At 45.4% G+C, this 11,492-nt stretch overlaps 1 protein-coding gene across 1 annotated transcript in view; it reads left to right on the forward strand.

Annotated features, from left to right (window-relative positions):
• Positions 1-11,492, forward strand: part of srrm4 (serine/arginine repetitive matrix 4) — an 81,590-nt gene that overhangs the window by 61,953 nt on the left and 8,145 nt on the right. The window contains exons 9-12 of the mRNA XM_058375713.1: positions 3,254-3,537; positions 7,405-7,572; positions 8,167-8,271; positions 8,843-8,986. Coding sequence (XP_058231696.1) covers positions 3,254-3,537; positions 7,405-7,572; positions 8,167-8,271; positions 8,843-8,986 — 701 coding nt within the window. The remainder of the gene's footprint in view (positions 1-3,253; positions 3,538-7,404; positions 7,573-8,166; positions 8,272-8,842; positions 8,987-11,492) is intronic.

Genomic DNA, 11,492 nt, shown 5'->3' on the forward strand with positions numbered 1-11,492 from the left:
GAATCGGACTGGCATTAGCTAAATTATTATGGATTAGCGCTGAGATCCCGATGGCTCGGTATCCTGTCAGTGACTAAAGGATGCTAAAGGATGCTAAATGATATAGTGATGCTTTGTTGTTAGCATGTGGTTCCACAGTTTTTTTCTGGTGTTTCCTCAGTGTTGTTTGCTTTCCTCTGGGTTCTTTTGTTTCCTCAGGGGTTTCTGGTTTCCTTGTAGGTTTCCTCGGGACTCTCCAGTTTCCTCAGGGGTTTCCTCAGGGTTCTCCAGTTTCCTCAGGGGTTTCCTCAGGGTTCTCCGGTTTCCTCAGAGGTTTCCTCAGGGTTCTCCGGTTTCCTCAGGGGTTTCCTCAGGGTTCTCCGTTTTCCTCAGGGGTTTCCTCAGGGTTCTCCGATTTCCTCAGGGGTTTCCTCAGGGTTCTCCGGTTTCTACCACCAGTCCAAAGACAGAAGCTGCAGGCTGATTGGCATTTTTAAATTGTCTGTAGTGTGTGTGTGTGTGTGTGTTTTCTGCCATGGGTTGTCACGTCCCCTGGGATAGTAGACTCCAGGTGTGTGGACTCCTGTGATGGATAAACGCTACAGAAAAGCTTTTATATTTGAGAGGAATTAAGTGAAGTCTGTAATGATTTGATGTTTGCAGACAAATTTAACATGGTGGACAAATCTGAAGAACGTTAGCGAGTGCTACGTGTCGATTATAGACAGTGTCTCAGTCAGAACGGAGTGTTAGCTAGCCAGAGTTCAGTTGAGCTCTATGGGTTTGTTAAAGCTCGCTAGCTGGCGATAAACCTGTTCAATTCGTAGTTAGTTCACAGTGGATATGGAAATGGGTTTTCCTTAGGGTTTTCCGGTTTTTAGGGGTTTCCTCAAGGGTTTCCTTAGGGTTTTCTGGTTTCCTCAAGGGTTTCCTTAGGGTTTTCTGGTTTCCTCAGGGGTTTCCTTAGGGTTTTCCAGTTTTTAGGGGTTTCCTCAAGGGTTTCCTTAGGGTTTTCTGGTTTCCTCAAGGGTTTCCTTAGGGTTTTCCAGTTTTTAGGGGTTTCCTCAAGGGTTTCCTTAGGGTTTTCTGGTTTCCTCAGGGGTTTCCTTAGGGTTTTCTGGTTTCCTTAGGGGTTTTCTTAGGGTTCTCCGGTTTGCTCAGGGGTTTCCTCAGGGTTTTCCAGTTTCCTCAGGGGTGTCCTCAGGGTTCTCTGGTTTCCTCAGGGGTTTCCTCTGGGTTGTCCAGTTTCCTCAGGGTTGTCCAGTTTCCTCAGGGGTTTCCTCTGGGCTTTCCGGTTTCCTCATGGTTTTCCTCAGGGGTTTCCAGCTTCCTGAGGGGTTTCCTCAGGTCTCTCTGGTTTCCTAAGGGGTTTTCTCTGGGTTCTCCAGTTTCCTCAGGGGTTTCCTCAGGTCTCTCTGGTTTCCTTAGGGGTTTTCTCTGGGCTCTCCAGTTTCCTCAGGGGTTTCCTCAGTGATCTCTGGTTTCCCCAGGGGTTTCCTTAGGGTTTTCTGGTTTCCTCAGGGTTCTCCAGTTTCCTTAGGGGTTTTCCTCAGGGGTTTTTCCTCAGGGGTTTCCGCAGGGCTTTCTGGTTTCTCAGGAGTTTCCTCAGGGTTCTCTGGTTTCCTCAGGGGTTTCCTCAGGGTTCTCTGGTTTCCTCAGGGGTTTCCTCAGGGTTCTCTGGTTTCCTCAGGGTTTCCGGTTTCCTCAGGATTTTCCTCAGGGGTTTCTGGATTTCTGGTGTTAGCTAGCTAGAGATTAGTTGAGCTCCATGGGTTAGTTAAAGCTCGCTAACTTATGATAAACCTGTTGAATTCGTAGTTATTTCACTGTGGATATGGAAATTAGCTACTTCATCTTAATTAGCTAATCAGCGTAATCTACGTTTTTGCAACCAGGAATCGCGGCTCACAGACCCGATTGTTTTTTTTAACTTAAATAATCAGACATTTGTAGCTGCTCATGTTTCTTTCTGTAAATGTTCTTGATAATAATGTAGTATTTTGTGTTTAATAACGACACTAACACTGTATTGCCATTTGACGGATAGAATATTTAAAATAATAATAATGATAAAAAGCAGAAGAAAGTGAAGCGTGTTAAAAGCAGTGAGGCAGAGTGGCTTTGGGTGTTGAAGACCAGGCTTATTTGTCTTTTTCTTGCATTTTCCCGCTCTAACGATGCACTTACGTTACCCGCTCTTCCCTTTTTCCTACACCGTACCTACTTAAGGAGGAAGTCTGGATTGGTAAGTCGATGCTATCCGCAGATTTAGCGTCTTACTGTAGGACGCTGGTGGACTTTAAAAGCTCTTCCTGCAGGAGAAACCTAAACTCAAACCAAATGTCCTTTTTAATTCCTCAGCGCTTTGTCTGTTAGTTAGTCTGGATTAGACGGAAGCTTTTCTTCTCTGTCTCTAGATCCTATCTTACATTTAGACGAAATCTGACATTAATGATAGACAGAACTTTATAAACAGGGCTTTCTTTACTGTTTCTCTCTTTTTTTTTGTTTGTTTGTTTTCTTCTTATTATTTTCCTCTCCTTTCTTTAAATCCTTCCTTTGCTTATTAGTAATCCAGTCTTTTCTTTTACCTTTCCCTCTCTCTCTCTGTCTCTCTCTCTCCTCACTGCCTCTGTCTCTCTCTCTCTCTCTCTCTCTCTCTCTCTCTATGTGTCCCCCTATTCTCGCTCTCTCCCTCTCTCTCCTCTCTGTCCCTCTCTCTCCCTCCCTCTCAGTCTCCTCTCTCTCTGTCCCTCTTTCTCTCCTCTTTCTTTCTTCTCTCTCTCTCTATGTGTCCCCCTCTCTCTCCCTCTCTGTCCCTCCCTCTCCTCTGTCTCCCCCTCCCTCTCAGTGTGTCTCTCTCTTCTTGCTCTCTCCCTCTCTTCTCTCTCTCTGTCCCTCTCTCTCCCTCCCTCTCAGTGTGTCTCTCTCTTCTCTCTTTGTCCCTCTTTCTCTCCTCTCTCTCTCTCTCTCTCTCTCTCTTCTCTTTCTTCTGTCTCTCTCTCTCTCTGTCCCTCTTTTTCACATTCCCCCCCCCTTCTTTCAGTGTATATTATTCCTTCTCCCCTTTTTCATTTCTTCTCTTTCCTTTTTCTGGCATGTGATGAATTTTGCATGTTCTTTAAAATCATCTCTTAAAAGTTTTGATCTTGTTCTGGAAAAGTGTTTTAATTTTTCTTCTCTGTGCTACCTAGGCGCTTTTCTAGAGAGCTCACACTGCAGATAGATTTCTGTCTCTCCCCCCATTTTATATAACAGCGTGGTTCTCTTGCAGGTGGTTCACTCGCGTCCTGGGCTGGAAACCTCGGTGGTCCAGGACTCGCCGTGTATTCAGGGTAAAGGACGTGCCGATTACGATTCAGGAAACGACACGTCCTCTCCGCCGTCGTCTAAAACCGGTGTCTCGAGGGCGCAGGTCACGGCGGACCGACAGGAGAAACTGAAATTTCTGGACAATTTGTCCGATTCAGGAAACTCTCTGAGCAGCTACGAGTCTCTGAGTAAAGCTGAACACGGAGAGAGACACATTAACACCTCGGCTTTCAACAAGCTCAAAAGGTGAGAGACGCAAATGGAAGCTAAGTGGATTATTTCCCTAATAACTCCACTTCCTCCTCGGCTTTAACAGCAATTTGGCGACGATTTAGCAATTTATTTCTGGATGAATGACAAACATGAGCCGCGTTTTAATCTCCACACTCAATGAGTTATTTCCTGTTCTGACTCGAGTTACCACAGATATCAACATCTGTTCATTCATCCGCCTCCTTTCCTCCATTTTAGACTAAAAAATGCATTTTAATAAGAAATAAAGTGTAAAAAAAACACTGACACTGGAGACTCCTTACATAAATGTATGAAAAAAAAACAAACATCTCCTTAGAAAAAAATCTTTACTGTGTCAAAAGATAACGCAGACCTCTCTCCCTCTCTCCTTCACTCTCTCTCTCCTTCTCTCTCTCTCTCCTTCTCTTTCTCCCTCTCACACTCTCTCTCTCACTATCTCACTCTCTCTCTATCCCTCCTTCACACTCTCTCTCTCCTTCATTCTCTCTCCCTTTTACTATCTCACTCTCTCTCTATCCCTCCTTCACACTCTCTCTGTCTCCTTCATTCTCTCTCCCTTTTACTATCTCACTCTCTCTCTATCCCTCCTTCACACTCTCTCTCTCCTTCATTCTCTCTCCCTCTCTCCTTCACTCTCTCTCTCTCTCCTTCTCTTTCTCCCTCTCTCACACTCTCTCTCTCACTATCTCACTCTCTCTCTATCCCTCCTTCACACTCTCTCTCTCCTTCATTCTCTCTCCCTTTTACTATCTCACTCTCTCTCTATCCCTCCTTCACACTCTCTCTGTCTCCTTCATTCTCTCTCCCTTTTACTATCTCACTCTCTCTCTATCCCTCCTTCACACTCTCTCTCTCCTTCATTCTCTCTCCCTTTTACTATCTCACTCTCTCTATCCCTCCTTCACACTCTCTCTGTCTCCTTCATTCTCTCTCCCTTTTACTATCTCACTCTCTCTATCCCTCCTTCACACTCTCTCTGTCTCCTTCATTCTCTCTCCCTTTTACTATCTCACTCTCTATCCCTCCTTCACACTCTCTCTCTCCTTCATTCTCTCTCCCTTTTACTATCTCACTCTCTCTCTATCCCTCCTTCACACTCTCTCTGTCTCCTTCATTCTCTCTCCCTTTTACTATCTCACTCTCTCTCTATCCCTCCTTCACACTCTCTCTGTCTCCTTCATTCTCTCTCCCTTTTACTATCTCACTCTCTCTCTATCCCTCCTTCACACTCTCTCTCTCCTTCATTCTCTCTCCCTTTTACTATCTCACTCTCTCTATCCCTCCTTCACACTCTCTCTGTCTCCTTCATTCTCTCTCCCTTTTACTATCTCACTCTCTCTCTATCCCTCCTTCACACTCTCTCTGTCTCCTTCATTCTCTCTCCCTTTTACTATCTCACTCTCTCTCTATCCCTCCTTCACACTCTCTCTGTCTCCTTCATTCTCTCTCCCTTTTACTATCTCACTCTCTCTCTATCCCTCCTTCACACTCTCTCTCTCCTTCATTCTCTCTCCCTTTTACTATCTCACTCTCTCTATCCCTCCTTCACACTCTCTCTCTCTCCTTCATTCTCTCTCCCTTTTACTATCTCACTCTCTCTCTATCCCTCCTTCACACTCTCTCTCTCCTTCATTCTCTCTCCCTTTTACTATCTCACTCTCTCTATCCCTCTCTCTCCTTCACTCTCTCTCTCCCTTTTACTATCTCACTCTCTCTATCCCTCTCTCCTTCACTCTCTCTTCCTTTTACTGTCTCACACTCTCTCTAGCCCTCCTTCACTCTCTCTCTCCTTCATTCTCTCTCCCTTTCACTATCTCACACTCTCTCTCTCTCCCTTTTACTATCTCACACTCTCTCTATCCCTCTCTCTCCTTCATTCTCTCTCCCTTCTACTATCTCACTCTCTCTCTATCCCTCCTTCACACTCTCTCTCTCCTTCATTCTCTCTCCCTTTTACTATCTCACTCTCTCTCTATCCCTCCTTCACACTCTCTCTGTCTCCTTCATTCTCTCTCCCTTTTACTATCTCACTCTCTCTATCCCTCCTTCACACTCTCTGTCTCCTTCATTCTCTCTCCCTTTTACTATCTCACTCTCTCTCTATCCCTCCTTCACACTCTCTCTCTCCTTCATTCTCTCTCCCTTTTACTATCTCACTCTCTCTCTATCCCTCCTTCACACTCTCTCTCTCCTTCATTCTCTCTCCCTTTTACTATCTCACTCTCTCTCTATCCCTCCTTCACACTCTCTCTCTCCTTCATTCTCTCTCCCTTTTACTATCTCACTCTCTCTCTATCCCTCCTTCACACTCTCTCTGTCTCCTTCATTCTCTCTCCCTTTTACTATCTCACTCTCTCTATCCCTCCTTCACACTCTCTCTGTCTCCTTCATTCTCTCTCCCTTTTACTATCTCACTCTCTCTCTATCCCTCCTTCACACTCTCTCTGTCTCCTTCATTCTCTCTCCCTTTTACTATCTCACTCTCTCTCTATCCCTCCTTCACACTCTCTCTCTCCTTCATTCTCTCTCCCTTTTACTATCTCACTCTCTCTATCCCTCTCTCTCCTTCACTCTCTCTCTCCCTTTTACTATCTCACTCTCTCTATCCCTCTCTCCTTCACTCTCTCTTCCTTTTACTGTCTCACACTCTCTCTAGCCCTCCTTCACTCTCTCTCTCCTTCATTCTCTCTCCCTTTCACTATCTCACACTCTCTCTCTCTCCCTTTTACTATCTCACTCTCTCTCTATCCCTCCTTCACACTCTCTCTGTCTCCTTCATTCTCTCTCCCTTTTACTATCTCACTCTCTCTCTATCCCTCCTTCACACTCTCTCTGTCTCCTTCATTCTCTCTCCCTTTTACTATCTCACTCTCTCTCTATCCCTCCTTCACACTCTCTCTCTCCTTCATTCTCTCTCCCTTTTACTATCTCACTCTCTCTCTATCCCTCCTTCACACTCTCTCTGTCTCCTTCATTCTCTCTCCCTTTTACTATCTCACTCTCTCTATCCCTCTCTCCTTCACTCTCTCTTCCTTTTACTGTCTCACAATCTCTCTAGCCCTCCTTCACTCTCTCTCTCCTTCATTCTCTCTCCCTTTCACTATCTCACACTCTCTCTATCCCTCTCTCTCCTTCATTCTCTCTCCCTTCTACTATCTCACACTCACTCTTTCCCTCCTTCACTCTCTCTCCCTTTCACTATATCACAGTCTCTCTCTCTCTCCTTCATTCTCTCTCTCTCTTACTATCTCACACTCACTCTCTCCCTCCCTCTGTCTCAGTCTCTCTCTCTCTCTCTCCACTGAATGCGCTATGTCCTTATTTCATCAGCCTTGTATTCTCCATTTTAGACAAAAAATACATTAAAAAAATAAAATTTAATTTTATTAAGAAATAAAGTGTAAAAAATCGCTGACACTGGAGACTCCTTCCATTAAAGTATAAAAAACCCTAGACGTCTCCTTAGAATAAAATCTTTACTGTGTGGAAAAATAAGGCAGGCTTTTAAACGATATGATGTGCAGTACCCCCCCCCCACCCCAGTGCAAGTCACTGTTTTAGTTGTTGCTATGGAAACAATCAAATCAGAGCACCTGCTAAATCAAAAAAAAAAATTCAACACTTTCTGACCAATCAGGTTCAAGAAATGCTCTTCTGAGAATATTATGAATTCAGTATATAGGTATGGTCACTTTAACCTTTAACCTCGATTTACATTTTCATTTTTCAAGATTGAAATGTTTCTAAATTAGCGAGCCCCCTCCCTGTCTGATAGCAAACCACTGTTTATGGAGTTCAACACATCATCATCATCATCATCATCATCTCATCTTGTTGTGTGTTTCCTGTATGTTCCAGTGAAGAGTCCAGCAGCTGTGTCAGATTCATGAGCCATCCTTCTGCTTCTGCTGTGAAATCTCAGCATCGCTCAGAAACCCGCTCTCGCAGCAGGAGCCGATCTTCACGCAGTTCTCACCACTGGGGGCGTCACATATCCAGGAGCAGGTCTCCTTCCTCCAGCCGCAGGTCCGACACCTCCTGATGAAACAGAGCTGAGTTTAACTACAGCTGTCGTTTTTATCTCCTCACTCTCTCTCTCTCCATCCCTCTCTCTTCCTCTCACTCTCTCTCTCTCTCACACACACTCTGTCTTCCTCTCACTCTCTCTCTCTTTGTCCCTCTTTCTCACTCTCTCTCTCTATCTCTCTCCCTCCCTCCCTCCCTCCCTCCCTCTATATCTCTGTCTCCCTCACTTTCACTCTCTCTCCCTCCCTCACCCTCTCTCTCCCTCCCTCACTCTCTCTTCCTCTCACTCTCTCTCTTTGTCCCTCTTTCTCACTCTCTCTCGCTCACCCCCCCCCCTCTCTCTCTGGCTCCTTCACTCTCTCTCTTACTGTGTCTCTCTATCTCACTTTCTCTCTCCCTCTCTCTCTGTCTCCCTCTTTCTCACTCTCTCTTGCTCACCACCCCCACTCTCTCTCTCTGGCTCCCTCACTCTCTCTCTTACTGTGTCTCTCTATCTCACTTTCTCTCTCCCTCCCTCACTCTCTATCTCTGTGTCTCCCTCACTTTCGCTCTCCCTCCCTCTCTCTCTCTCTCTCTCTCTCTCTCTCTGTGTAGGTCGTATTCCCGTTCGTCCAGTTCCTCCTGTGACTCGAGGAGAGGGAGTGTGTGTAGCGTGAGCAGTCGACGGAGCGGGAAACACTGGAGATACACACCGGACCGGTACGCTGCGGTGCTCTGACTCCTGCTCACTCACACGGCATACATTAAGACATCTTTCAAAATACATCAATAAATCAAATAAACCTTCAAATAAAAAACATCTGCATTCTAGCAGTTTTCCATTTAGTTTATTTATTTATTTATTTATTTATTTATTTATTTTTGCAGTGCTGGACATTCAGGTACTTAATGAGCTGAAGTGAAGTGTGTTAGATGAGGCGTGGCATTATCACTGTAGATCTTCAGGAGAACATTCTCCCAGAAGGCATTGCGGTTTTTAAACAACAACAACAACAAAGATATAAAAACAAATACAAAGCTATAAAAGCTTAAAGCCTCATTTTTGTTTTTTTTTGACAGGACTTTTATTTTTTACAATACAAACTTTGCATGTTGGTTTCCATGGCAACAGAAAACCGAGATTTAATGTTTGATTTAATGTTAAATCAGTCTTTTATTTCTACAAGACTGCGATTGAAACTCTGCGAGATCATTAGTGTGTCCGGCGTGAACAGGAGACTTTGAAACTTTTTAAAGGCAGGATTTACTGGATATCTGTTTCCTCATGAAGGATCCGAGAGAGAAGGAGAAGCTCAAGCTCCTGTGAGAAGCCGTCAAAGTGCAGCAGGAAGCGCAGCAGGAGGAGAATCTGTTCCCCCATGAGGAAAAGGAGAAGAGACTCGCCGAGTCATCTCGAGGCTCGGAGAATCACCAGGTCCAGAAACTTCACCTTCTACACACACCCTGAACCTTCACCTTCTACACACACCCTGAACCTTCACCTTCTACACACACCCTGAACCTTCACCTTCTACACACACCCTGAACCTTCACCTTCTACACACACACTGAACCATCACCTTCTACACACACCCTGAACCTTCACCTTCTACACACACCCTGAACCTTCACCTTCTACACACACCCTGAACCTTCACCTTCTACACACACTCTGAACCTTCACCTTCTACACACACCCTGAACCTTCACCTTCTACACACACCCTGAACCTTCACCTTCTACACACACTCTGAACCTTCACCTTCTACACACACTCTGAACCTTCACCTTCTACACACACTCTGAACCTTCACCTTCTACACACACTCTGAACCTTCACCTTCTACACACACACTGAACCTTCACCTTCTACACACACTCTGAACCTTCACCTTCTACACACACCCTGAACCTTCACCTTCTACACACACTCTGAACCTTCACCTTCTACACACACTCTGAACCTTCACCTTCTACACACACTCTGAACCTTCACCTTCTACACACACTCTGAACCTTCACCTTCTACACACACACTGAACCTTCACCTTCTACACACACTCTGAACCTTCACCTTCTACACACACCCTGAACCTTCACCTTCTACACACACTCTGAACCTTCACCTTCTACACACACTCTGAACCTTCACCTTCTACACACACTCTGAACCTTCACCTTCTACACACACTCTGAACCTTCACCTTCTACACACACACTGAACCTTCACCTTCTACACACACTCTGAACCTTCACCTTCTACACACACCCTGAACCTTCACCTTCTACACACACTCTGAACCTTCACCTTCTACACACACTCTGAACCTTCACCTTCTACACACACCCTGAACCTTCACCTTCTACACACACTCTGAACCTTCACCTTCTACACACACTCTGAACCTTCACCTTCTACACACACACTGAACCTTCACCTTCTACACACACACTGAACCATCACCTTCTACACACACACTGAACCTTCACCTTCTACACACACTCTGAACCATCACCTTCTACACACACTCTGAACCATCACCTTCTACACACACACTGAACCTTCACCTTCTACACACACCCTGAACCTTCACCTTCTACACACACCCTGAACCATCACCTTCTAGACACACACTGAACCATCACCTTCTACACACACACTGAACCTTCACCTTCTACACACACCCTGAACCATCACCTTCTACACACACACTGAACCTTCACCTTCTACACACACTCTGAACCATCACCTTCTACACACACCCTGAACCTTCACCTTCTACACACACACTGAACCATCACCTTCTACACACACACTGAACCTTCTCCTTCTACACACACTCTGAACCATCACCTTCTACACACACCCTGAACCTTCACCTTCTACACACACTCTGAACCATCACCTTCTACACACACACTGAACCTTCACCTTCTACACACACTCTGAACCATCACCTTCTACACACACCCTGAACCTTCACCTTCTACACACACCCTGAACCATCACCTTCTACACACACTCTGAACCATCTCCTTCTACACACACCCTGAACCATCACCTTCTACACACACTCTGAACCTTCACCTTCTACACACACACTGAACCATCTCCTTCTACACACACACTGAACCATCACCTTCTACACACACTCTGAACCATCACCTTCTACACACACACTGAACCTTCACCTTCTACACACACACTGAACCATCACCTTCTACACACACTCTGAACCATCACCTTCTACACACACCCTGAACCTTCACCTTCTACACACACTCTGAACCATCACCTTCTACACACACTCTGAACCATCACCTTCTACACACACACTGAACCTTCACCTTCTACACACACACTGAACCATCACCTTCTACACACACACTGAACCTTCACCTTCTACACACACACTGAACCATCACCTTCTACACACACACTGAACCTTCACCTTCTACACACACACTGAACCATCACCTTCTACACACACACTGAACCTTCACCTTCTACACACACACTGAACCATCACCTTCTACACACACCCTGAACCTTCACCTTCTACACACACCCTGAACCTTCACCTTCTACACACACACTGAACCTTCACCTTCTACACACACACTGAACCTTCACCTTCTACACACACTCTGAACCTTCACCTTCTACACACACTCTGAACCTTCACCTTCTACACACACACTGAACCTTCACCTTCTACACACACCCTGAACCTTCACCTTCTACACACACCCTGAACCTTCACCTTTTACACACACACTGAACCTTCACCTTCTACACACACACTGAACCTTCACCTTCTACACACACACTGAACCATCACCTTCTACACACACACTGAACCATCACCTTCTACACACACACTGAACCATCACCTTCTACACACACACTGAACCATCACCTTCTACACACACTCTGAACC

The sequence above is a fragment of the Hemibagrus wyckioides genome, linkage group LG22 (assembly GCF_019097595.1).
Source record: "Hemibagrus wyckioides isolate EC202008001 linkage group LG22, SWU_Hwy_1.0, whole genome shotgun sequence".
NCBI lineage: Eukaryota > Metazoa > Chordata > Actinopteri > Siluriformes > Bagridae > Hemibagrus > Hemibagrus wyckioides.